This window comes from Marmota flaviventris, chromosome 10, assembly GCF_047511675.1.
Source record: "Marmota flaviventris isolate mMarFla1 chromosome 10, mMarFla1.hap1, whole genome shotgun sequence".
NCBI lineage: Eukaryota > Metazoa > Chordata > Mammalia > Rodentia > Sciuridae > Marmota > Marmota flaviventris.
In genome coordinates this window covers 124,496,156-124,522,355 of record NC_092507.1, presented here as the reverse complement: position 1 = coordinate 124,522,355, position 26,200 = coordinate 124,496,156, and the positions used below count along the sequence as shown (strand labels likewise).

General features: G+C 42.5%; 2 protein-coding genes and 1 long non-coding RNA gene across 10 annotated transcripts in view; 1 reads left to right on the top strand and 2 right to left on the bottom strand.

The window, feature by feature from the left end:
• Rnf115 (ring finger protein 115) overlaps positions 1-10,742 on the bottom strand; it is a 90,410-nt gene extending 79,668 nt beyond the window's left edge. For 3 of the 6 annotated variants that reach the window (XM_071618498.1, XM_027956168.3, XM_071618497.1), the window contains exon 1: positions 10,469-10,742. In XM_071618498.1, coding sequence (XP_071474599.1) covers positions 10,469-10,570 — 102 coding nt within the window. In that variant the 5' untranslated portion in view covers positions 10,571-10,742. Of the gene's footprint in view, positions 1-10,001; positions 10,104-10,468 lie in introns of those variants that run through there. The other 3 variants (XM_071618495.1, XM_027956169.2, XM_071618499.1) reach the window with 3 other exon arrangements.
• A 171-nt stretch (positions 10,743-10,913) lies between these two features.
• Positions 10,914-24,340, top strand: Polr3c (RNA polymerase III subunit C). Of its 3 annotated transcripts, none has more exons than XM_027956166.3 (15): positions 10,914-11,059; positions 13,141-13,307; positions 13,841-14,096; positions 14,203-14,388; positions 15,749-15,837; positions 18,142-18,246; positions 18,380-18,472; positions 20,048-20,128; positions 20,365-20,416; positions 20,933-20,993; positions 21,469-21,619; positions 22,341-22,442; positions 22,570-22,619; positions 22,946-23,095; positions 24,190-24,340. In XM_027956166.3, the coding sequence occupies exons 2-15, from the start codon at positions 13,161-13,163 to the stop codon at positions 24,269-24,271; spliced, it is 1,605 nt and encodes a 534-aa protein (XP_027811967.1). In that variant the 5' UTR covers positions 10,914-11,059; positions 13,141-13,160; the 3' UTR covers positions 24,272-24,340. The 3 variants fall into 3 exon arrangements, with proteins under 3 accessions (XP_027811967.1, XP_027811965.1, XP_027811966.1); XM_027956164.3 differs by having other exon boundaries at positions 10,914-11,503; XM_027956165.3 differs by lacking the exon at positions 10,914-11,059 and adding an exon at positions 12,247-12,792.
• Positions 22,868-26,007, bottom strand: LOC114108535 (uncharacterized). Its single transcript, XR_011708988.1, has 4 exons — positions 25,109-26,007; positions 24,684-24,796; positions 24,178-24,488; positions 22,868-23,075 (listed from the first exon to the last, which is right to left on the bottom strand). It is a non-coding gene; the product is annotated as an uncharacterized lncRNA (long non-coding RNA).
• Between the last annotated feature and the right edge of the window lie 193 nt (positions 26,008-26,200).

Below are 26,200 nucleotides of genomic sequence, written 5' to 3'. Positions count from 1 at the left end.
CAGTGCCTCACACATGCTGGGCACTCGGCTACTGAGCCACAACCCCAGCCCTAGAAGTCACTCTTAACAAAGAAATACAATCCATTAGGAGACACGCTAGACATCTGTGGAAGGCATTTTGGTTGTCACAGCAATAAAGAAGAGCTACTGAAATTTAGGCTGGGGGTACAACTCAGTGGTAGGGTACTTGCCTACCCTGCACAAGGTCCTGAGTTCAATCGCCAACACTGGAAAAAAACATAAAACAAAAAAAGTGCTGCAGATATTTAATGAGCAGACGCCAAGAAAGCATAAGAAGTCCAGAAAATGATGAAATCTCTCTATTCTCAAACTTACATATGCATTGTTTATAACTACCAAAGCCGAGGACCTAATTCCATTCCACATTTAAGCAAGTCTTTCTATATAATTTTAACATGCACTATATGCTCAGAAAAGAAACTACTGAATAAAGCAAGAGAAAGGTATACTTTATTTTATTTGTACCTTGACCAAGAATTTTTCATGATTCTGGTGCTTTATTTCTAGTGGTATTTAAGTCCCAAATATCCTTATATAAGTCCACTTGGGTAGCTATCATGTCAAGCTGATTCTGTGTTTGGTGATAACATCTACTAGATTTTCCTGTTATGAAAAATCCAATATTTACAGACTGAAATATATACCCCTAGCACCACAAAAATAAAAATTAAAAAGAACTATGATTTAGAATTAGTCATAAATTATTTTCTATTTATCCTTTTTTTGTGTGTGATGCTGGGGATTGAACCCAGGTTCTTGTGCATCCTTTATCTTCCAAGAGAATTTTTTAAATTATGTGCAGAAAAGTTATATTACCTGTGTATTTTATTTCATTAAAGGGTGGATTTCAAAATGTTTATTAAATATGAAGCTGGGGGCTGGGGTTGTGGCTCAGTGGTAGAGCACTCGCCTAGCACCTGTGAGGCATTGGGTTCAATCCTCAGCACCACATTAAAAATAAATAAAATAAAGGTGTTGTGTCAAACTACAACTAAAAAATAAATATATAAAAAAGAAAAGAAAGCTGGGAGCCAGGCACAGTGGCACACGCCTGCAATCCCAGAGGTTCAGGAGGCTGAGACAGGAGGATCACGGGTTCAAAGCCAGCCTCAGCAATGGTGAGGCGCTAAGCAACTCAGTGAGACCCCATCTCTAAATAAAATACAAAATAGGGCTGGGGATGTGGCTCAGTGGTCTAGTGCCCCTGGGTTCAATCCTTGGTACAAAAAAAAAAAAAAAGCGAAAATGAGGGTAGTAAGTCTGAGAGGTTTTAGAACCATCAGAATAGAAGATCAGCATCATTATAGGATGCCTGCAGATCTCAGTTAATCCAGGAAAAGGCAGAAAAAAGCATATAACTACAGTAATTTTTTTCTTTTGAAAATGTAAATTCTAAGTACAGTGAAGAGTGAACAATTAAACCTTTATCAAAAGATGGTTCTATAGATTTAAAGCCTATTCAAATCTGTACAACACAGTGGTAAGGAGAAGGTAAATACAGCACCATGTCCTGTCTACTCAAAAGTTCCCTGAGTCACTTATTGAAATTATCAAGGAGAGAGATTAGCTGTCTTAACAGGTTTTCTTTATTTCTTTCTTTTAGTTGTAAATGGACACAATACTTTCATTTTGTTTTATTTGTTTATATATGGTGCTGAGGGTCAAACCCAATGATTCACACATGCAAGGCAAGAGCTCTACTACTCTACCACTGAGCTACAACCCCAGCCCTCAACAGGTTTTCAAGGAAGACAAAATTAACTGATTTATTTTGGGAAAAGAAATTCACAATCTATTTATGCTCCAAGAAAAAATATTCACGGTTTAAAATCAAGAGATTAACATACCTAATCTGGTATGTTTACATCTGGGGACTGCTAAAAAACTTTAAACTGCTAACAATCAGAAACAAAAAACTTAAAAAGAAGACTCTTTCAGCACCTAACCTAAACTTCTGTATGTGACATTTTAAGAACAATCTAAAATATTTCTACTTTGGCAAAGGCCCTATTTCTTTGCTAATAAGGATTGCTCATCATTTTTACAGTGCCTTTCACTCAGGATTAGATACCTTCATTCCTAAGAATGTTCATTCAAGCTTCTAATAGGTGCACCTAAGTATCATTTTACAGTACGTATCTACAGTAAACTGAGAGGGTCAGATGACTCAGCTTCAGTCATATGAAGACCCTGTATTAGAATAAGGAATGAGAACTTCAATCCACTCTCTCCACCAAGATTTGAACAAACTCAAAATTTAAGTGCAAAATTTCCTGAGCTCATGACACTTAAAGTTGTAAGAGAAATATAAAGTAAAACATGATTAACACTAAGGTGATCCTTAAAAAAACTGAAGTTAGGCTTCTCTTCTTTCTGTTTTGTTTTTAAACTGGACTTTCCAGATGTTTTACTAAGTTACATGTATTAGAACTAACTCCCAATTAATTCCCAACTAACAAAATTTTAGACACTTTTAAAAGTTGCCCTACAATGTAATGTGTAACTTGAGAGAAATAATCCAATTCCTCTAGCCTCACGAATCAGGAGAGAAAATAAACCCAACATACACTGCTATAATGTAATAGCAGCCACTAACTACCAAGTTCTAGTCCCTATTCTAAACAACCTCCCCTTGAGGGCTTTGACTAAAATTCTATGGTCTCAATTATCTTACTGAAAATTCTATGGTCTCATTTATCTTACTGAAAATTCCCAAAATTAGCAATCAAAGCTACACACAGTAAAAACTTAAACACCCCTAGCATTAGGAAGACAATGACTGAGCTGGGGATGTGGCTCAAGCGGTAGCGCTCGCCTGGCATGCGCGGGGTGCTGGGTTCGATCCTCAGCACCACATAAAAATAAAGATGTTGTGTCCACCGAAAACTAAAAAATAATATTAAATAAACAAATAAATAAATATATATATATATATATATTTAAAAAAAAAAAAGAAGAAGACAATGACTGTCCCTTTATCCCTCTATTCACACCAGGATATCTTAACTTCAGCATTCTTGACACTTTGGGCCCAGTAATTGATGGTGGCGGGCAGGAGGGAGCTCCTGTGCATTGTAGCAGGAACTGGTTGGTTTAGCAGCATCTCTCTGGTTTCTACTCACTAGACCGTTGTAATCCTCCCAACCTCCATTTGTGGCAATCAAAAACATCTACAGATATTACCAATGTCCTCTGAGGGCAAAACTGCCCCCAATTTAAAGCTACCTTCTTTACTGCTCACTATTATGGAGCAATGGAACAAAACCAGCATCCACCCTATCTTACTCATAAACCCCTTCTAATTCAACTGCCGAAAAGAAGAACCAACAAACCTTTCCTCTTCTGATAAGCTGGCTGCCTGAAAGACCTTAGCATCCTCTCTCTGAACAAAAGAAAAGGTCATTAAAAGCCAACTAAACATAAAGAAACACAAAGTGTTAGCAATATAGTCAGTACCTTCCCTACCCCTGCCAAGAAAGATAAGAAATTTCATACACAGTAAATTTAAGAGTTTTTTCTTCCCCATATTGAGAAAGTCCCACAAATTTCCCAACATATATACATGTCTATTTATCAGGAGAACTTCAAGCAGAACTAGCCTTCTACCCATTAGAATACAAATTTCTTACTTCTAGATCTTGCAGGAAATACATATACTGGCACTTTATATTCAAACTTTTTATACCACTGTAGTCTTTTAGAAAAAAGATCTCAAAATACTAAAGTCACTACTTTCTAAATATAACTATTAAGTAATTGATTCATATCACTCATTAGATTAAAAAACATTCAATCAACTACTATAAAGCACCAGAAAGATGTTAATCAAACAGACTTTTTAAATGTTAAGTTGCCAACAACAGAGTTTAAGGTGATCCAATAATTAAAACCTCTAAAACCCAGATCAAATCACTACAGTGCTTCCCTCAATCCAAACATTATAAAGTCCTGAAGAAATCTACTTTCTTGGCTACTCTTATTATGAGGTAGGTAGAATGTTTTCCTGTATCAGAGCCATTACAAGTAACACACCATGATGAAAGCCTGTGTAGAAGTTGGTGAAGAGCCAAACTAGACAACATTACTTATTGATAAGGATGATATTTTATCAGATCAAAGAAGCTGATATATAAGAAAATGGGGAGATGCCTACTAGTCCCTTCAGACAGTGCCCAGAGGTAAGGAATATACAGGCAGGCCTAAACTTGACTGGTTTCTGGGAGATGTCTTGATCTCCATAAAACACTTAAGGACCGACCACCTTAGCCTCATCAACACCAAAAGGGTACTATGCATATGATTGATGTCATCGACGTAATGATGACTTTACCAGGACTGAACTCATAAGGTATTCCCCAACCTTGGTTTAATGGAGAAGGGGGGAGCACAGTACTATGAAAGGATGGAATGACATCCTTACATTCCATGACAGAGCCCTCTAATGGTATACTACAGATTCTCCTTCAAAGTAGTATAGTAACTCCATTATTCTTGGCTTCACATCATCTCTGAATAGGACACTTAGGTGAGGTATGAGCTTGGTGAAGTTTCTGTAAGTATTGTTTCTATTGCCTGATGACCAAAAAATGCACAATGCAATTTTATCCCATAATATATAATCTTGAAATCCAGTGGCTTAGGAAATCAAAATCAAATCTTTTTTTTTTTTTTTTGGAGGGGGAGAGGATACTGGGTATTGAATCCAGGGGTACTTTACCACTGAGCTACATTCCCCAGTACTTTTTTTTTCTTTAATTTTTTTTTTTTTTTTAGTTGTAATAGCTGGAAACAATACCTTTATTTATTTATTTTTCTTAACATGTTGCTGAGGATAGAACACAGCACCTTGCCTGTGCTAGTCAAGCACTCTACCGCTGAGCCACAACCCCAGACCCCCTTTTATTATTTTGAGACAGGGTCTCACTAAGCTACTTAAGTCTTCACTAAATTACTGAGGCTGTTCTCAAACTGCCTCGGCCTCCTGAATCACCAGAGCTAAAGGCATGTCCCACATGGGCCCAGCCAAACATCTCTTGTTTTAAAATCCAAGTTTAGGGCTGGCAGTGCGGCTCAGTGGTAGAGCACTTGCCTAGCATGTTGAAGGTCCTGGGTTTAATCCTCAGCACTTAAAAAAAAAAAAAATCCTAATATTCAACTAAATGGTACTAAAATTTTTTTCAGTGTGAATAGGAAACACTTTTTATAAGAGACTCCTCAAGCAACATTCACTTGGAATGGAGATTCTTATCTGAAGCATATCTGATATCGGTTCCACTGAATACATTTCATTTAAAACTACCCTATGATTTCTCATTTCTTAGTATCTTCTTTCTAAATGAACTTCTGTCCTCTAATCTGGGAGGATCCAAAGACACAAAGCAAAGACGGATACAGCAGGAAGAGCAGTAAAAAGTGCTATCTCATCAACTTAAACTAATTCTTTCTACAGATAGCTGAACCCACATACAACTAGGCATACTACAGTCTCTCTCAAGTAACAACCAAAACTGTTTCTCTTAATACAAACATTAAAGTTAGCTGGGACCATGAATCCTTCAGAGTAACTGGACTGACAAGAAAATGAAAAACAAAAACCTAAGGGTGTTTTCAAGGCTGAATATTAAGTAAGCTATTGCTGTTGCCTGTATATACCTCCAAATGTATCAAGAAGTGCTATATCCTAGAGTTGATTAAAGAAGAAATAACAGAAAAGTTGTAAAACCTTGCAACGTAGTCCCATAGAAAACACTTATAATTGTGCTATGTGGTGAATAAACTGGCAAAAGATGAATTGGCTCTGAAGCAGTCCTTCCCACTTAGTAACAGCTCATTAAAAGCTGATGTAGGGTTGGGAGTATGGCTCAGTGTCAGAGCACTTACCTAGCACATGTGAGGCCTTGGGTTTGATCCCCAGACCGCCCCCCCCCCAAAAAAAAAAACCCAAAATAAAAAAACTGATATAAATACAATACCTAGTCTCTGGTGTTCAGTGGGGACAGTACCCATGGATGATAATTCTTACCCTCCAGCAATACAACAGTCAAGACAGTGAAAAACTTTATTTATAAGCTGGGTCTGCGTATCCTCAGAAAGATGGTCAGGTTTCCCTAACAATTATCCAGTTCAAGAAATTATGCGTGCCTATTGTATGCTGGACCCTCATGATGAGGAAATTTCAAGTTACCTTATAAACCAAGTGTAGTGGCCCATACCTATAATCTCAACTAAGGAGGCTGAGGTAGAAGGATCCAAAGTTCAGAGCCATAGGGGTGGAGTTTCAGCTCAGTGGAAGGCACTGGGTTTGATCAGCACCACTTAAAAATAAATAAAACAAAATAAAAGTACTGTGTCCATTAAAAAAAAAAAAAAAAAGTCCAGGGCCATTCTGGGCAACTTAGTGAGAGCCTGTTTCAAAACAAAAAATAAAGGCTGGAGATGTAACTCAGTGGGAGAGCACCCCTGGGTTCAAAGTACCACAAAAGAGGAAGAAAAACTGTGGAAACCTTTTCAGTGTCCTCCCAGAGGGATCAAATTACCAGTGTTTCCTGTGGTTCTTCAGTAACAGATGGGCATGTACTGGACAAGAGTTACTGACCTGGTGGTTCTTGCTTTTTTTGTTGTTTGTTCGTTTGTTTGTGGTACCAGGCCCAGGGGCACTAAACTATTAAGCCACATCTTCAGCTCTTTTTTATATTATATTTAGAGACAGGGTCTCGCTGAGTTGCTAAGGCTGGCTTTGAACTCTTGATCCTCCTGCCTCAGCCTCCTGAGCTATTAGGACTACAGTCGTGTGCCACCATGCCCAGCAACCTGGTCATTCTTAAATCAACATTTTCAAGCCAACGTCTGGGATTAAGGATACAGAAAAGGCCATAAAACAAGGTAAAACTCGCTGACATATACAAACAGAAACTCGAACTCTGACCTCACTGTACCTTTTCCTAAAAATGGGTAACAATAACGATTTTCTACTGTACATCGTTGTGACCACAGCTCGTATATAATTTGAAATTGTGCCAGGCATGGTGACACATGCTGTAATCCCGTGACTCTGGAGGCCAAGACAGGAGATTTGAAAATTCAAACCTGGGCAACTTAGTAGTACCCTGTCTCAAAATAAACTAAGGGCTGGCAGTGTGGCTCAGCAATAAAGTGCCACTGGGTTTCATTCCCACTGCCACAAAAGAGAAAAATTTGAATAAACTATACAAACAAATATATCACATATACATTATATGTAAATATGCATGTTATATGTAAACATCATGCTAGACCCACTCCATAAATATATACAATTATACACTCAACTTTGAAACAATGAAAGCAGTGATAAGACCAAGTATCCCCCTTCTTTCTCAGTCCACTTTTCCTTTTGCTGCCTCATGCCTTAGGCTTCTGTTGGTGGTTTCTGTTTATGCAGTACTGGGGATACCACTAGGCTACGTCCCCAGCCTTTTTTATTTTGAGACTAAGGCTAAGTTGCTAAGTCTGGGTTCACACTTGTGATCCTCCTACTTCAGCCCCACTAGTTGCTGGGATTATAGGTATGAGCCACCACAAGCAGCAGTTTTGGATATTATAAATCTGAATTGTACCTATTCTCCAAAACTCAGTTTAAATCCCACCTCATAGCCAAACTCAGAAAGTGAAGGGTTTCTTATCTTCTCTCATGTGTGGAAGCTACAGAGGGGAAAAAAAAAAAGAAAGGGGAGAGAGGTGACATGAAAATCAAAGGGAGATCAATAGAGGACAGGCACCAAGGGTTGGACGGGAGAGGGAGGAGGAGTGATAGTGGCCAAATTACGTTGCTATATTATGTGCATGTACGAATATACAACAACAAATCCCATTATTATGTACAACTATAACGCACCAATAAAAAATGTGGGAAGAGAAAAATCAACAAATCCCACCTCAGCTGTCTCACCTTCCCCACAGCATCAATGCCACCACACACACCCCTCCCTCTAACCAAGAGTACATACTATCCATCCTCATCACTCCACTAGTAGTCATGCCCTACTTAGGTTCCATTCAACTAACTGCATGTAGCCTAGAGGTTGGGTCTATAAGACTGCACTGCCCAGTGACACTGTAGCTATCTTTGTATAAGTACATTCTCTTGATCTTCTTACAAGAATGAAATCACCTAACAATGCTTCTCAGAACTTGTTCCCATTCTTAAGCAATGTGTGACTATACGTTGTTACTTTTTCCATGTTTGTCTTGTTTTTCTTTTTTTAAAATATTTATTCTTAAGTTTTAGGTGGGCACAACTGTGGGAGACCAACCTTACATGTGACTGAGTCACACTCCCCAGCTGGGTGCTGAGACGCTCAGTCACAGAAATGTAGCAGAGCTTTCCCCACCCTTCTTGGGTGCGAGGGTCGCTGTCTTGTGCATGGGTGTGTCTAGAAAAAGGTATTTGTGTCTCTTGTGGGGTTATTTCGTGCACCCCAGTTAGCCCAGTTCAACTGGAGTGACCCCTGAGCCTTTTAGTCACAAGAACAGAAACCCGGCACACAATATTTTTATTTTACATTTATGTGGTGCTGAAGATCGAACCCAGTGCCTGGTGCATACTACCACTGAGCCACAACCCCAGCCCCCTTGTCTTGTCTTTCAACAAACAAATAAACAAACAAAAAAAGGTGAGGTCCCTCAAGAGCAATAACCACATATTCCTTCACATTTCCTCCAGGGAATCAAGCAAAGGAAGCATTTGGTTATATTAATTGTGATAGGTCTCGATTTATAAGTTAGGCAAAAAAAAAACAAACACAGATAACAAATCAGATTAAAAATATCAAGAAATTCTCAGCCTGGCACAATGTCCCATGCCTGTAATCCCAAGGGCTCAGGAGGCCAAGGCAAGAGGATCTCAAGTTCAAAGCCAACCTCAGCAACTTATTGAGGCCCTCAGCAACTCAGCAAGACCCTGTTTCTAAATAAAATATAAACAAGGGCTGGGGATGTTGCTCAGTGGTTAATGGCTCCTGGGTTTAATCTCTGGTACCAAAAAAAAAAAGAAAGAAAGAAAGAAATTTTCCAGGCATCTAAGGTTTAGAAAAACACTTTAAAATGCCTTTCAAGGGCTGGGGTTGTGGCTCAGTGGTACAGTGCTTGCCTGGCATGTGTGAAGCACTGAGTTCAATCCTCAGCACTACATAAAAGAAAAAATAAACAAATAAAATAAAGTTTTTAAAAAAGCCTTTCAAATTACCCCTTTGAAATGAAGACTTGGGATAAGAGGATATAATAAACTGTAGAAATTTAGGCTAAGTCTTCTCACCCTAAAAGGCAAGTTAGTGAACAACTTGCAGATCCTAAGAGAACGTACACCAAGGCACCATACATACTCAACCGAGCTGTCCCTGGTCACACAGCTGAATCCCAGACTCCTCTCTGCGGAGAGAGTTCTGGGGGCTCTGATGGCCACTGGAAAATACAAGGTGTCTGCTTTCCCAGCCCTGAAACATGGCAGGAAGTACCTGGACACACAGCGAGATCAGCAAATGGAGCCAGGCAGCGTTGGAGAGAAGTATGAGACAAAAAGAGATGGAGGAAAACATCATAAAGGCCTGAAAAACACATGACTTTTAGGTGAAAAGGCTTTTAAAACACTCCTTAGGTGCTAATTCACTACACTCCATTTGTCTTAAAACTGAAACTAAACACTCCGAAGGGAAAGAAAACCATCACCAGTTCTATAAAAAACAGCTGACGAAGGCAGATTAACGTTCGTCCAGGCTGGGGTCTTGCACAGCGGCGGGTGGGTTTGGGGGGCCGGCCCCGGCTAGCTCGTTACCCCCCAGCACTGCCTCTCTGCTGGCTAACTGGAGTCCGGAGAACTGGGGAGGAGCGGCTCTCTGCCGAGGAAGCAGTCCCCGCGTCGGCCTGGCCTCCTTCCTAAGAGAAGGGGAAGAGAAGGGCGGGTGGGAGGCAGGCGGGAAGGCTACGAGGTCGCCGGCAGCACGTACCCAAAGCACCGGGCGTTGAGCGTCCTCGGCAGGGCCAGGGGCGCCGGCAACCTGCAAGTCATCAGCCCTCGGCCTTTCGCTTTCACAGGGACCGGGAAGCCACCGAGACAAAGTCCCCTCCCCAGAGCGTCCCCCCTCCGACCCAGCTGCGACCCTCGGCCCTCGGCTGCGCGGCCTCCCGGGCGGCGGAGGGGCGTCCGGCCCGGAGCCGCGGGGCAGCAGGGGACGGGGAGCCGCGGCGCGGAGTCCGGGCGGGTCCGGGGACGCGGAGCGGCGGGACCCCGGCGCGGATTCCAGAGGGCTTGGCCGGAAGACAAAAGATGGAGGGGGCAGGAGAGCCGGCGCCGCAGCCGAGGAGGGAGCCGGGCCCCGGCGCCCGCGGACTGCGGGCAGCCCAAGACGCAGCTCCGGGCCCCGCGGCCGGGAGTGCGGGCCGGCGCCGACGCGCAGGGGGCAGGGGCGCTCACCGGCAGTTTGGGGCTGACCTCGCCTTTGCAAAAGTGGCAGAAAAACCGGTGCGCGGCCACAGCGGCGCCCGCGTCCGCCCCGGCCGCCGAGGCCTCCGCCATTTTCCTCCCCGCCGCGGCTGTCGGAGGGCGAGGGCAGCCGGCCGGTCCCTCGCCAGGCCGCTACCTCGCAGGCTGCGCTCGCCGCCGCCGCCGCCGCCTCGGCGCGGCCCGCCGCTCCAGAGTCCGCGTCGGTCACGTGAGTCTGCCGGACCCGGAGGGCGGCGGCGCGGAGAGGACCCGGCGGCCCGCCTCCCGGCACCAGAGAGGCGTGGGCAGGAGAGTCCGTCGGCCGCAGCCGCCCGCCGGCAACTCAAACTACCCCTCGCCAGTCCTCCAGCCTTCCAGCGAGAAGAAAGGCAGAGTGTCCCCGGAAACCACCGACACTCCGGGGTAGAGCGGCACCCGCGGCGGGGACGATCTGCTTCCGGGAAGGCTTCCGGGAAGGCGCCCGGGGCTGCCCGAGCGCGGCGAGCACCGGCGGGCGCCGGGAGCCCACGTGCGGAGGCGGCGGCCTGGGGTTGGCCGCTGTGGACTAGCACTGACCCCGAGGTTAGTGGGTCGAGACGAGGCGGTTCTGACTCTCGGCCGAGAGACCAGAACCGGAACCTGTGTGAAGCCAGCGGAGCGCAGTGGGCTGGAGGGGAGCGCGGGCCAAGGGCGCGGAGCTTCTCGGAAGCCGTGCCGGGGGGCTCGGGCCGCGCGAGGCCGGGCGAGACCCGCATCCCGCGGAGCTGGAGGATTGCGGCCGCCGTGTGGGGGCCGCAGCCGTGACCGGGAGTCGTCCTGGAGGCAGCCCTCCGTGTCTGTGTGCGGCGAAGGAGTCGAGCTCAAGAAGTAAATCCTGCCCCGCAAGGATCTGCAGCTCCCCGTGGAAACACCCGGTTGAGAAGCTCGGCTTGGCCCCATTTCTGTTAAGTTTGATTCCCTTAAAGGACCGAAGGAGAAACTGCCTGTTCACCCGCTGAACAGTGGAGACTCTTTGTAGAAACTAAGGTCTGGAGCAGAAAAGTCATCTGCACGCAGTGTTTGTTTGTTTGTTTATTCATTCATTCATTCATTTTACTTTTTTGGTACCGGGAATTGAACCCAGGGGAGCTTCATCACTGAGCCACACCCCCAGCCTTTTTTTTTTTTTTTAAGTTGTTGATGGATCTTTTGGTTTTTTTTATATATGTGGTGCTGAGACTCGAACCCAGTGCCTCACACAGGAGAGGCAAACACTGTGCCACTGAGCCCCAGCGCCCCCCCCCCCAGCCCCAGCCCTTTTGGTGTTTTATTTAGAGACAGGGTCTCACCGAGTTATTCAGGGCCTCGCTAAATTGCTGAGGCTGGCTTTGAACGAGAAATCCTCCAGCCTCAACCTCCTGAGCTACTGGGATTACAGGCGTGCGCAGCCTGGCTAATCATCTACACTCAATCTTTAAAGAAAGTTAGAATGACACATAATCCCATAAAACCTGACATATAGACTTCCAGTCTTTTTTTGTACGTGCATGTTTTTTATTTTTCTACAGTAATTGAAGTTTAGGCCCGTTTTCTTTGCAATTTGTTTATATTAGGAACTATTATATACTAGAATGTATTGTACTAAAGTATTTTAAATGTTAGTGTATATACCCTTATATAAGTGTAGTGGCACCCCCTCCACAGAAAATCTTAATTAAGCTTCTCCAGAAATCTTCCCCGTAATTGATCTTAAGACTATGAGCAAAGGAGTTCAGTGTAGTTAAATTTCCTATTTCCTGTCGCTCTGTCTTATTTCCAGGGGCCTGAAAGAGATCAGCACTCCAGGTGCTGAACATCTCTTTACTACTTTTTTTAACAAACATTTATGAACTGTCTATTATGTGTGTATCAATTTGTAAAGTTTTTACAGTTTTTTTTAGTTGTTAATGGAACATTTATTTTATTTATATGCAGTACTGAGAATCACCCAGGGCCTCACACATGCTAGGCAAGCACTCTACCACTGAGCCACAACCCCAGCCCAGTTTGTAAAGGTTTTCAAGGGAAGTGTGCCTGCAAATGCAGAGTTGATAAGAAAAACAGATTATTTTAACTAGGCCTCTGGCTTTGGGCCAGAGCTTCACACAGATGTTTACATTTCAAGGAGAAAAGGTTTCTAATTGGGCTCCATGGTAACAACTGGCAGGGGGAGGGAAGAAAGGGGAGAAGAAGCTCTCCCCTTGTCAGTGGCTGACTTGAAGAGTTAACTTGCCCAGAACAGTGAAAGAAAAAGCTGCTTCTGTGTGAACTTCTGAGCCCTTCACCTTACACGCTGGGTATAAAGTTCTGAAACTTCCTGAACTTGAGTTTCAGAGGGATTAATTGATTACAGCGAAAGCTGTGCCCTCTGAACCTGGCTGCAGCCAAATGAACCTGCTTCCTGTTTCCTATCTGGTGTCCTGCCTCATCTGTACATAAGTATACCATAATTTGTAGTTAGATATTAGGTTGTTTCCATATGTCAGTATTATAAAGAAAATGAACGATGTCTTTTTATTTCCTTGGAACACTATCCAAAATGAAATTGTGAGGTCATATGTATGTAATATTTTAAAGCTTTTCAAATGTATTGTCAAATTGCTCTCCAAAAAGAATACATGAATTTACATTCTTGTTTTTCTTAGTTCTGAGACTCCCCAGTACAATGACTCAAGCGGAAATTAAACTGTGTTCTTTGTTGCTACAAGAGCATTTTGGAGAGATCGTAGAAAAAGTTGGAGTTCACTTAATCAGAACTGGCAGCCAGCCACTTAGAGTAATTGCCCATGACACGGGAACATCACTGGATCAGGTATGTTTAGATGACATCATTTTGCTATCTTTAATTTCCTTCATTAATGTCTTCCACCTACTTTTGGAATATTTTTGCTTCTTATCCTAAAAAGTTGAAGTGGAAAAGCCTGCTCTAGGATATAACAATGTTTCCTGTGGGGACAGAGGGTGATACTTCAGCCCTGAGGTTTTACTTCTCAGAGTGTTCCTAGATCACTGTGGCTAAATAAATCTTTATTCTTCCCGTGCTACATCTCATTTTTTCATAATCAATCTACTAATCTCAGTACTACCTTTAAGTAATAAGAATGATAGAAGAAAAGTAAATCGTTATGTGAAAGCTAAAGATCAGAAAAAATATATACATCATAGCAAGGAATCTTCCTGATTTCTTCTACTGATGTTTGATTGTTATTAGCTACTCCAGCAGAGAGGAAATAAGAACAGAAATTCTTATCTAGCCATCCCCTGATGTTTAGTAAACTATAGGACAAAAAACTGCCAGCAATTATGAGCTATGTCTCCAGGTCTTCTCTTTTGAATTCTGTCTAGGTGAGAAAAGCCCTTTGTGTCCTCATCCAGCATAACCTGGTGATATATCAAGTGCATAAACGTGGTGTGGTGGAGTATGAAGCTCAGTGCAGCCGGGTGTTGCGAATGCTTAGATATCCCCGGTACATCTATACTACCAAAACACTATACAGCGACACTGGAGAGCTGATTGTTGAGGAGCTGCTGTTGAATGGCAAAATGACAATGTCAGCTGTTGTGAAGAAAGTAGCAGACCGACTCACAGAAACCATGGAGGGTAAGTACAGTATGCATATCTGTTAGCAAGAGCATCAGTTGGCTGATTAAAGGAATGAACTGTCATCTTAGGCCAGCTGACCTCCCTCTTTCCTTCTGTTGTACAGATGGCAAGACCATGGACTATGCTGAGGTATCAAACACATTTGTGCGACTAGCAGATACACACTTTGTACAGCGCTGTCCCTTAGTGCCTACCATTGAGAATTCAGATCTTGGACCACCACCACCTGCCCCAACCCTTGTTGTTAATGAAAAGGACATGTACCTGGTTCCTAAATTGAGCTTGATAGGTAAGAGATTTTGAACATAGAACCATAATGCCCTAATGGTGGATTCTTATTTAATAAATGTTAAATGAATGAATCAATTGAGCATTTACCAAGTATTCACTCTGTGCCAGACATTGTGATATAAAATAATGAGAAAACCATGATTCCTACCCTAATGGAGTTTAAGTCTAAGTATAGGAGATATACACTAATCAAACAATCACATAGATATATAAAAAAAACAGTGATAAGTACTGTGAAGGAGAAGTATAAGATGTTAAAAAATATATAATGGGAGAGTAGAGTTATACATGGGGTTAGGGCACATGTTTCTTTGAGAAAGCAAAATTGGAGCTTAGATTTGAAACAAGATTTTGAGCTAAGATTTGAAACTAACCAATGAGGTAATAGAGGATAAGCATTTTTATCAAAGGGATTAGTATGCAATAAGGAAAAAAACTAGGCATTTATGAAATAAAAGAAAGTCAGTATAGCTAGAACAAGGTGAGCAAAGTAAAGAGAAGTATCAGGTTAGAGCAGCAAGCAGGGGCCAAGTCAAGCAAGACCTTATACAGCACCTGTGCTTTATTCTAAGGATTTTTAAGCTTGGAATTAACATGTCCAAATTTACATTTTGGTGGGGGCGAGGGGCACCATGGATTGAAACCAGGATCACTTAACCACTTGAGCCCCATCCCCAGCCCTTTTTTTTTTTTTTTTTTTTTTGGTGTTTTATTTTAATACAGAATCTCACTAAGTCCTTAGGTCTTTGCTAAGTTGCTGAGGTTGGTCTTGAACTTGCACCTCCTGCCTCAGCCTCCAGGATCACTGGATCTAATTTACATTTCTGAAATATTTTTCTGTCTACAGAAAGGATAGGAGGATGAGGCAAATGGTAAATGAAAACGACTGGTGAAAAATTGATGTAGAAGTAGTGAATTACTCAGGAGGCTGAGGCAAGAGGATCCCAAGTTCAAGCCCAGCCTGAACAACCTAGCAATACCCTATTTCAAAATAAAAAGAGCTGGGATGTAGCTGAGTGGAAGAGCACTTGCTTAACAGGTACAAGACCCTGGGTTTGATCCCTGTTACCTCAAAAAAAGGAAAAGAATAAGAAACAGTTAAAAGAGAGAGGTATCAAAAATAACATCTGTGTGTCTAACGTGCACATGTGAGAGGATAATGATGCCATTACTGAAAGGAAGCATTGGAGGAGGACCAGTTTGAGGGAAAAAGAAAGCATTTCTTTTAGTTCTTCAGCCTCTTAAACAGCTCTAACCTACAGGTAGCTTTTGGGATGAAAATACACCTGCCCTCATGTTTGGTCATTTCTCTCATCATGTGGTATATAACCTAACTGTTGATTTGTTTTATTTGGCAGGAAAAGGTAAAAGGAGGAGATCATCTGACGAAGATGCTGCTGGGGAACCCAAAGCCAAGAGACCAAAACATACCACAGATAACAAAGAGGTAATGGAGCTTCTTGATTAGACTTCTCACCCTGAAGCCGGCCAGAAAGAGCACACAGATAACAAACCCCAAGAGACCTTAAAGGTCCCTAAGCTAAGAGGTAGTAGGACTAATGTCAAATATCACTGGTCAGGAGTGACCCAATGAAGGACGGGAACCATTGTGTCTTCCTTCTGAGGCTTGACGGACTTCATGCGTTGAACAATGTAACAGTGTATGCAAAAGTATGGCTAGAACACGTAGACACATGGGGCCAATAGTGAGGAATGAGTCCAGAAGGACACTTAGGCCTAAACTCCTATATTTATATGCCTCCTCAACATTCCTATAAAGATGTTTAGTAAGTGTCTCAAAATTAGTATGGCCAAAGCAGAACAGTTGATATCCCCCTCCCAGATATCTGCTCCCTTCCAAGCTTCCTCGTCTTGGTAAAGAACACCATCACCTACATTTTTTGTTTGTTTATTTCTTAATCAGTCACTGGGCACAGTAGTGCACATCTGTAGTCCCAGCTTCTCAGGAAGCTGAGACAGACCAGCCTGGGTGATTCAGTGAGACCTCGTCTCAAAATAAAAAATACAAAGGGCTGGGGAATGTAGCTCAGTGGTAGAATGCCTGCCTAACATACATGAGGCCGTAGGTTCGACTTCCCGTACTGGGGGGTCGGCGGGGACAGCAATTGGACTCCTTTAAAAGCTTCTCATTATCTTAGAAGAAATCCAGACCACAGACTGTCAAGCCTTATGTGATCATTCTCACTTCTTCCCAACTCTCCCTCTTGATCACTGTGTTCTATCTACTCTCTTTCTGTTCCTTAAATACATTAGGCTTTCCCCTTACTATTCCTCCTGCTTCACATGTTTTTTACCACAACTTCATGTAGTTGCCTCTTTCATCATTCAGATCTAAGCTTAAATGCTCTTTTTCTTGGAGTTCAAGACCGTTGCCCAGCCCTATTCCAGTCTCTACACATTTTTCCATTTCCTTATCTTCCAGCATCATTTATATTCATGTTTGACATTATATATTGTTTATGTATGTGTTTGTTGTTGTGCCCTGGGTAGAATATAAATTCCTTAAGGGCAGCATATGGAATACTAGCACATGTTGATCGACTAAGGTTTGGCCTGTATCCTGAAGGCAGGAGGGTCTGTTAATGTAGAAAGATGTATAGCCCGTTGTTCACACAACTTGTCTGGCTCCATGGAAGATTCCAGAGTCCACTTGTACTTGTGCTCATGTGCATATTTTAGTGGACCTCTCCGTAGCTTTCATCTGATCCTTTAGCAGAACTGTGACCTAAGAAGGTAAAAGCATACTTAGGAGAAATGGGAGAGTGGTGCAAAAGCCACAAGATTAGAACCAGAAAATCCCAGTTACTCCCTTAGAGAGAGAGAGAGAAGGAATGTGTATGTGGGTTTGTTTTTTTTTTTTTTTAGTGAAAATCCCATCAGGGTAGTGGTGCACACCTGTAATCCCAGCAACTTGAGGAGGTTGAGGCAGGAGCATCACAAGGTTGAGGTTAGCCTCGGCAACTTAGTGAGACCCTAAGCAATTTATACCCTTAATAATTGTCTCAAAAGTGAAAAATAGAAAGGACTGCTTAGTGGTAAAGCACTCCTTATTTCAATCCTCAGTTGAAAATGAGTTAGGAAGCTATTATAATCCAGTTGAGCCATGATTAGAACCTGAAATACGGTTAACAACATTAAGGATAATGAAGAATAGACATCTCTGAGGTGATAGATAATGCCAGTTTCCCTGATCTGATCATTTCACTATACTCCATAAACATGCACATAAACATGTCAAAAATTAAAATAAACAGTAGAGATCTGGCTGGAGATGTAGGTCAGTGATAGAGCACTTACCTAGTGTGCAAAGGCCCAGAGTTTGACCCCCCACACACACCAGTGCTACCAAAAAAGAAAAGAAAAAAAAATTTTAAAGCAGGGAAGAAAGAGGATGTGTGCACAAAGTCAAGTGAGTTTTTACTTAATGACTTCTGATTTCTCTGTGAAATCAAAGGCAAGATCATCAGCTAAAAGTAAGAGAGAAAGAATCAAGTAGGAGACTTGAGATAATGGAAAAGAGTTAAAATAGAAATAGATTGGAGATTAGTGTGAGAACTAGTTTGAAGCTGGAATTTATCAAGACACTGATTCATATGATTGAATGATTTTTCTCCAACCAATTTAGTTGTTATAGTAGAGGAAAAGAAACGGTGAACAGTCAAATCCAAGCTCCTCACCAGAAAACTCTGCATTGTTTAAACGTTTCTCTCTAATACTTTCTCCTCTTCAGCCCATTCCAGATGATGGGATTTATTGGCAGGCCAACCTTGAGAGGTTCCACCAGCACTTCCGTGACCAAGCCATTGTGAGCGCAGTTGCCAACAGGATGGACCAGGTCGTATCTACATGGGGTCTGTCAGTGATCATAGGGAATAAAGTCATTCAGTTGCCAGATGTGGCCCTTGGCACATAGCCAGATCTGGGGCAACACAACTAATTCTGAATCCCAGTTTACTTTTCAAACCCAGACAAGCAGTGAGATTGTGCGGACCATGCTCCGGATGAGTGAGATTACCACTCCCTCTAGTGCCCCCTTCACCCAACCCTTGTCTTCCAATGAGGTGAGTTTCATGTTTTTGTGCTAGCTTCTAAGACTTGTGGATATTATAACAATTAGCATACGTGGAGCCTAGGGTCTAGGTCCAAGCTTTGAAAGAAAAGGGTTTTTATTATTTAGATTACCTTCAAGTGGTGAGCACTGAAATACTTGGTCTCTTGGGATCCAGCTTTTAAAAATCTACTTATAGGGCTGGGGATGTGGCTCAAGCAGTAGCGCACTCGCCTGGTGTGCGTGCGGCCCGGGTTCGATCCTCAGCACCACATACCAACAAAGATGTTGTGTCTGCCAATAACTAAAAAATAAATAATTAAAAAAAAAAAAAAGAAAGGCAATGATATTCTATTTAAAAAAAAAAATCTACTTATTTGTCATATATAACTTATTCCTAATTGTTCTAAGAATTCACTAGCAGTGTGTGTAATGTGCACCTTGTAGTCCCAGCTGCTGGATAGGTTGAGGCAAAATAATCACTTGAGGCCAATCTAGGCAACCTAGTTAGATCCTATCTCAAAAAAATTAAAAAAGAATCTTTGAGAACCTTAGCATTTGGGCATTATTTGTATTTGACCCCTTGTGTTTGAATTGTGTGTGTGTGTGTGTGTGTGTGTGTGTGTCTGTGTTTGTGTTTGTACTGGGCGCTGAACCCAAGGGCACTCTACACTGAGTTATATCCACAGCCCCTGTTGTTTTTTTATTTTGAGACAATGTCTTACTAAGTTGCCCAAGCTGGTCTTGAACTTGTGATCCTCTTGTCTCAGCCTCCCATGTAGCTGGGATTACGGGCTTATGCCACTATACCCAGCTAAATTTTGTATTATCTTTAAAATATTAATGCTTAATATATCAAATATTTATATTTCATAATTTATTTAAATTGAATGTTGTGGCTAAATTTTTTAAAGTTACCATTTACCCAAAGGTTCAAGGGTGGTAGAATGTTCTTTATCTTATTGTGCCTGGTAGTTACATGGGTATATACAATTATCAATACTGATCAGATTGAACCCTTAAGATCTATGCTTCTTATTTTCTTTAATATACATCAATTTAAAATATCCATAATTTTACATAATCTCAGCCCCAGAGATCCCTGTTAATAGTTTGATATATATGTTTATTCAGAGCATTTTTTAACAGATAGCCTAACATATATGTAGATCTATGTATTTTTATTTTAACCCAAAAAAATGAGATTGTACTCATTTTTTGTTTTGTGGTGAAGGGTCAAACCCATGACCTCTCACGTGCTAGGCAAGCACTGTACCACTGAACTACATCCTCAGCCCTACAACTTAACTTTTTTCATATGACAGTATATGTAAGACTTCTTTTCATGTAGTACTTATAGATTCTCATTCTTTATGACTATCACATTAATGCCCATGCTGTAGTTTATTTTAATTCCTTATTACTGAACATTGGGTTGTTTCTTATTTTCTTACTCTTAACAGTGTTACAGTGAATATTTTTTGAACTTTTTTTTTATACTTGTGATAGCTAAAATTAAAACATCTTTATTAATGTTAGCAATCCTAAATGATCAAGCCCATTTTCAGTGTCCCCTCTTGCTCCGTAGATCTTCAGATCCCTGCCGGTTGGCTATAACATCTCTAAGCAAGTTCTTGATCAGTATCTCACTCTGCTGGCAGATGATCCTGTAAGTCTATTTTTGCACTTTTTTTTCCTGCTCCTCTGTTTACAATTTACTTCTGCCACTGACACCTAGTATCATTCTCCTATAGCCTCATTCTGTACTAGCCAGCTCAGACAATTTCCCCACCATCATCTGACAGGGAAGCTACTTGCTGCAGACTCTTGGCCAGATTCACTCCATTGGAAACAGAATCACTGGACTTTCCATTCAGTTAACACTCTTTCTCTTTTTTTTAATAGCTAGAGTTTGTTGGAAAGTCTGGCGACAGTGGTGGAGGAATGTATGTCATCAGTATCCTTACCAGTTATTCTTTTTTCATTAAATTTTTTTAGTGGTTGATGGACCTTTATTTAATTAACTTATTTATGTGCAGTGCTGAGAATCAAACCCTGTGCCTCACATATGCTAGGCAAGCTCTCTAGCACTGTGCTACTCCTACCAATTATTCTTAGTTATTACGGTACCCTGAGCTTTAAAGCAGAATGGTGACTTATGAAAGAAAGATTTGGTGATGTTTATTATACTAAATAAATTAGAAAATTGAAGTAACTTTCTATTTTTCTATGAATTTTCAATTAACTACATTAATGACAAAATAAAAAGAAATTTTACTCAACCAAATTTTAGTTAAGCAAAATTCTCAAACATTTTCATTAATTAAAATTTTAAGAAATATACCATAAATAAAACTAATGTAAAAAATAAAATGTCTCTTAAATTTTAATTATAAATTAGAAACTTAGGAATAAAACTGTCAAAATGACAAGGCTAAAACATTACTAAGTGACCTTAATCCTCTACATAAAGACCTCCATAAGGCATTAGCATCTCTAGCCACAGCCACTCTGGAATCCGTCGTACAGGAGAGGTAAGGGGGTCATTCTGATTGGGATTGGAGCTAGACACTTCCTATCCATACCTCATTTGAACAAGCATTTAATCATTATGTAAGTAATCAGTAAAGGCACATTTTGCCCCATTTTTCCACTGAATAGCTATGGATCCCACCTACTACTACTCTTCACTCCCCCACCCCCACCCCCCCCCCAAAAAAAAAAAACACTGTTTAATTCCTGGTGATGCAAATGAACCAGGCTCTTTAAAGTCTTGTAACACAACAACTGTGGCACTCAAATGAGTCAGCAGTTGGTGACTCCTTTATGATGAACAATACCATCACCAGCCTGTGGAGCTGTGAAGGAATTCTCTGATTGCTGTTCCCTTTTGGTCCTGGCTCCACTTGTGGACTAGGACAACAACCATCTAAGACCAGGAGCTAATGTTGATTTTTTTTTTTTTTTTTTTTTATTGGTACAATATTTATTTTGTTTATTTCTTTCCAGATTCGGATCTCGCTGTGCCAGAATATTCCGTCTAGTTTTGCAAAAGAAACACCTGGAGCAGAAGCAGGTGGAGGACTTTGCAATGATTCCTGCAAAGGAGGCAAAGGATATGCTATATAAGATGCTCTCAGAAAATTTCATATCACTCCAGGTAGCCACGCATATAATTGCCAACCAGCAAAACTGTCCTAGAGTGAGAAAAACTCTTGAAGTAGAGTTTCAAGCAAACTGAGTCCCCAAGCAAACTCTGAATCTAGCTATGAGACAGAAAAATTTATTAACAAAGACATAACAAGCACTTAAAGTATACTGTGGAGCTTTAACTGGCCTAGTAAGAAAGATAGCCAAGGAATTGCCTTAACACCATGCTTCCCTTTTTTCCTATCATTCCTGTCCTTTCCTGAGCCTTAACTCTATCAGTAGCATATGTTGGGTCTTTGCAAAGCCATGTCAGAGACGCTATCGGGAAGTAGGTAGAATAGGTTTTAGAGCAGATCACAGCTCTGCCTCTTACCCAGTTACATTGAACAAGTCACCTACCATCATTAAAAATGGTGACGGATTGTGGTAATAAGAATATGTTTGGTTGTAAAGATCAAATAAAAGCCACCTGGCATGTTGAGTTTGCTCAGTAAGTATTATTTGCCTTTCCTTTCTTTCCCACTCAGGATGCTGATGGTCAAATGAAAAAATCAGGGCTATGCAGTCTTCATGTGGCTGATTGTGTCATAAACAGAGCGACTAGATAACTAGGGAAGGGGAAAGTATTAGTGAAAGAGAGAATTGAATGACTCTGAATGGAATGGGTGCTTACTTTGCCAATTCTGAAAAAATCGTACAATTTTTCTTATTTTTCTTTCTGTGACAAATAGGAAATTCCCAAAACACCAGACCATGCCCCATCTAGGACCTTCTATTTATATACTGTGAATGTCCTATCAGCTGCCCGGATGTTGTTGCACAGGTGCTACAAGGTAACCTCATGTGGTTTCTTCCCATTCCCTTCACTGAGACGTTTCATCCTGTGCCACCTCTACCCATTTTAGCTGAGCTATTTAAATACAACTATATGCATTTCTAGTCTTTCTTCTCTTTCCTCAGAGCATAGCCAACTTAATAGAAAGGAGGCAATTTGAAACCAAAGAGAACAAGTGAGTAGCATTTTCATTTGTCATTTACATTTTTCAAGATCAAAGGCCTAAAGGGAATTTTCTATAGAAATGGAGACAGATATCCAATAACTAGTCTAGTTAATTGAATCATTGTTTTAGGTTGGCATAAATCGTGCATTAGTCTAGACTTTTCCAGTATACCCCCAAATACTTTTGCAGAGTAAGTCTATAGAAAATGTCTTTAAATGGTGCTGTTATCCACTTTGATCAGGAACATGGTGAAAGGGGAACTTGTGTCTCGGGGAGAAAGGGTAAGAAAACCTCAGAGTTAAGGAAGAAGCCTCAGAGTTGTGTTTGTCTGACAGGCGTCTACTAGAAAAGTCTCAGAGGGTAGAAGCCATCATTGCATCTATGCAGGCCACAGGTGCAGAGGAGGCACAGCTACAAGAAATAGAAGAGATGATCACAGCTCCTGAACGTCAGCAGCTGGAGACCCTGAAACGGAATGTCAACAAGTAAGCATCATAGCTTCAAGCTATATTTCAAAATACCTTCCAGACAAATCCATCGCAGTACCCTGCCAGACCTCAACTTAACATGGGCCAACCGAAACTCACTATTTCAGATGATTTATTGACTACCTATCTTTATGGTATAAAGGCCAGGCTTTGTGTGACACACAGGGACTTTCACAATTTATAGCAGCCTGTATTACCTTCATGTCTTCTTGCTCTTCATCACCAACCTGAATCAGGATAATGATGAACATGCAGACTGCCTTGGGGAACACTGCCATCTTAACATTAAAATCCTCTACCTGTGAGCACAACAAGCATGCTGCCCATCTACTTAGGTCATCTTTAAGTTCCTTCAGCAATGAGTTACTGTTTTCTGTGGTCAAGACTTCACCTGTTTTGTCAGTTTATTCCCAAGTTTTTTTTTTGTTTTGTTTGTTTTTTACTTGTGTGTCCCTATTTTAGATCATTCATTGCTAGTATAGAGAAAAACAACCAATTTGGGGGCTGGGGTTGTAGCTCATCGGTAGAGCACTCGCTTAGCACAGGCAAGGCCCTGGGTTCAATCCACGCTACATAAAAATAAGTAAATAAAATAAAAGGCATTGTGTCCAACTACACCTTTTTAAAAAAAACAATTTTTGTGTAGAAGTGCAAGAACAGACATCCTACTCTTGCTCCTGATCTTAGGGGAAAGCTCTCAGGTTTTTCACCATTAAGTATGATGTTAGCTGTGGTTTTTCCCTAGGTGGAAAAAAGCCCAATCGCCACGAACATTACGCTCCAGCCACTCTTCTCACAATTTTAAAATACACTAGCTCCTTCTACCTACACCTTTATGTGTGCTAGTCTTTCTCTTGGTTGCAAGTTAGGCTAAACTCCCTAAAAACGGAGGCTTGATCTTATACATACTCAGCAGCCTCCACAGTGCCTGGCACATAAAAGATGCTCAGTAAATGAAAAGTGATTTATTGGTTCTTCTGCTTTCCACCCAGTATTCTCAAGGGTAACCAAGACACACCTACCCCAACCTCTGAATTTAAATATACTAATGAACATTCGGTCTGGGCAAATGCTTTTACTTTTTCACTCAGGTTGGACGCCAGTGAGATCCAGGTAGATGAAACAATCTTCTTGCTGGAGTCATACATCGAGAGCACCATGAAGAGACAATGACTCAGAAGAAGCATCTTCCTCAAAAGATCTGGGGGGATGGAAAGAAAAATAAAGGAGGTGGTGCCTGGATGCATTCTTTTAAGTGGAATAAGTTGCAGGTTCTTATACTGAAAATTCCTTTATGAATATACCTGGAAAAGTATTTTTTCAAGTCTGCTGACTGGCTTAGACCCATCACTATATTCTCCGCTCATCAAATCTTGGCAGTAGAAAGAACCTTAAATGATTAAAATTAATCATCTATAAGATTTATCAGTTGTTATCAAGAAGTTAGCCAAGCCTGTGTTTGAATGTCTCACAATAGAAGTTTCTCCCTAAGCCATCAATTCCATTTTCAAAAGTCTGTTGTGTATTTCATTGAGCTGTAGTTTTTAACACATACACACGTTGTGTAGGGAATGTGGAAGATTACCATGAAGTGGAGAGAAAGCCTATTTTTAGGGCTAACGGGTGGATTGGCTCAAGCAGTCACATTTGAATGTGTGGTTACCAGACGCATTTGCCAGCTCTGGGCTTCTGGTACATCTGAAAATATGAAGGTAGAACACAGCACAATGTCAGGCTTCTCATAAGCAAGCAGTAAATTATTGCTTTCCTTTTCACATGGTCTCTGGAAAATGACAACTCTAAATTCTCTCTCACTATCATGGATATAATTTGTCCCAGCAGCTTCAATTCATTTAAAGCAGTTACATGTTGTTTATGATCCAAACCAGTGTTTGCTCTCACTCTTTAAAACAAGAGTGCTAATCAAATGCAATACACAAAACCCTCCCACCATCGTTAACTTAGTACCAAGAACTGAGCCAGACCTCAGGGATACAAAGAGCCGAGTACCTACGGCCTGGCGGGGAGAAGAGACCCGAGTACACGGAGAGCCCAAGTGGAGGAGTCGGTGCCAGGTGCACAGAGGCAAGAAAGGAAAGGGACGATCTGTGGCTTGAGAGGTGAGGGTTTTTCCAGGTGACAGGGGTAGAGGCTGGGGTTTGTGCCAAGTACAAAGAGCGAGGACTAGAAAATAGGGCGCGGGCGGTGCCAGAATGTAGGCTAGAGAGAGGGCTGACGGTCGGTCCCTGCTGGGAGAGGGGAGGAGTGGGAGCCGCCCTGCCTTAGCAGGTCCCCCGAGTGCAGTACAGTAGGTGGCAGTGAGCTCCACCGTCGTGTGATCGCAGTGAACCGACTTGGGCTCATTCTGGCTGCTGGCAGAGGACGACTCGGGACAGGACATGGCGCCTGCAGGAGGGAGGCAGGCTGGGAATCGGGCTCTGCAGGCCGAGGAGAGAGCAAGACGTCAGATTTGGGGAAGTGTAAGGTTCTGAGGGAGGTGAGGGAAGGTGGCGGCATCCAGACGTCGCCTGAGTGACTTGGGGACGACGTCATCGATTCTAAGGGGCGTGCACAGTGCGGTGGCGGGAGGTGGCCAGAGCCCAGAGAGCGTCCTAAGCTGAGGAGTCGGAGGAGGTGAAGCCGGGGCCTGAGGACAGCACGCGGGGACGTCCCCAACAGGACGGGGGTCACGCTGGGCCGCCAGAGGGCGCGCGGCGGAAGGCGGCGACCCCCGACCGCGCGGCCTCCTGCGGCCCGGGCCCCTCCTCGGAGGCTTCGCGCGACTTCCGCTCCAGGTCGCGAAGGGGCACCGGCCGGGACCACGGCCAGGACGCGGCTGCCGGCCCATCCCTCCGAGCGCCCCCGCCCCGCGAGGCCCTTCCGGGCCTGGGCCTGCAGCCCGGGGCCTCGGGTGTGGGCCTTGGGGTGGCCGTCCCGCTGCAGCCCGGCGGCCAGTCTGCCTCCCTGACCTCGTTGACTCGTGCTCTCGGGGCTCCCTGCGACCCGGCCTAGGCCAGCGAGAGCTGCTTCCTCCTCCCCCGCACGCCCTTCCGGCCTGGGAAGGGTAGAGAAGCGGCCCCAACAGCGCAACCTGCGCACTGC

Coding starts and splice junctions, on each gene's coding strand:
- Polr3c (XM_027956166.3), top strand. CDS start 13,161: ATGACTCAAGCGGAAATTAAACTGTGTTCTTTGTTGCTACAAGAGCAT. Junction 14,097..14,202: donor ACTCACAGAAACCATGGAGG/GTAAGTACAGTA, acceptor TCTGTTGTACAG/ATGGCAAGACCATGGACTAT. Junction 20,417..20,932: donor TGGAGGAATGTATGTCATCA/GTATCCTTACCA, acceptor CTCTACATAAAG/ACCTCCATAAGGCATTAGCA.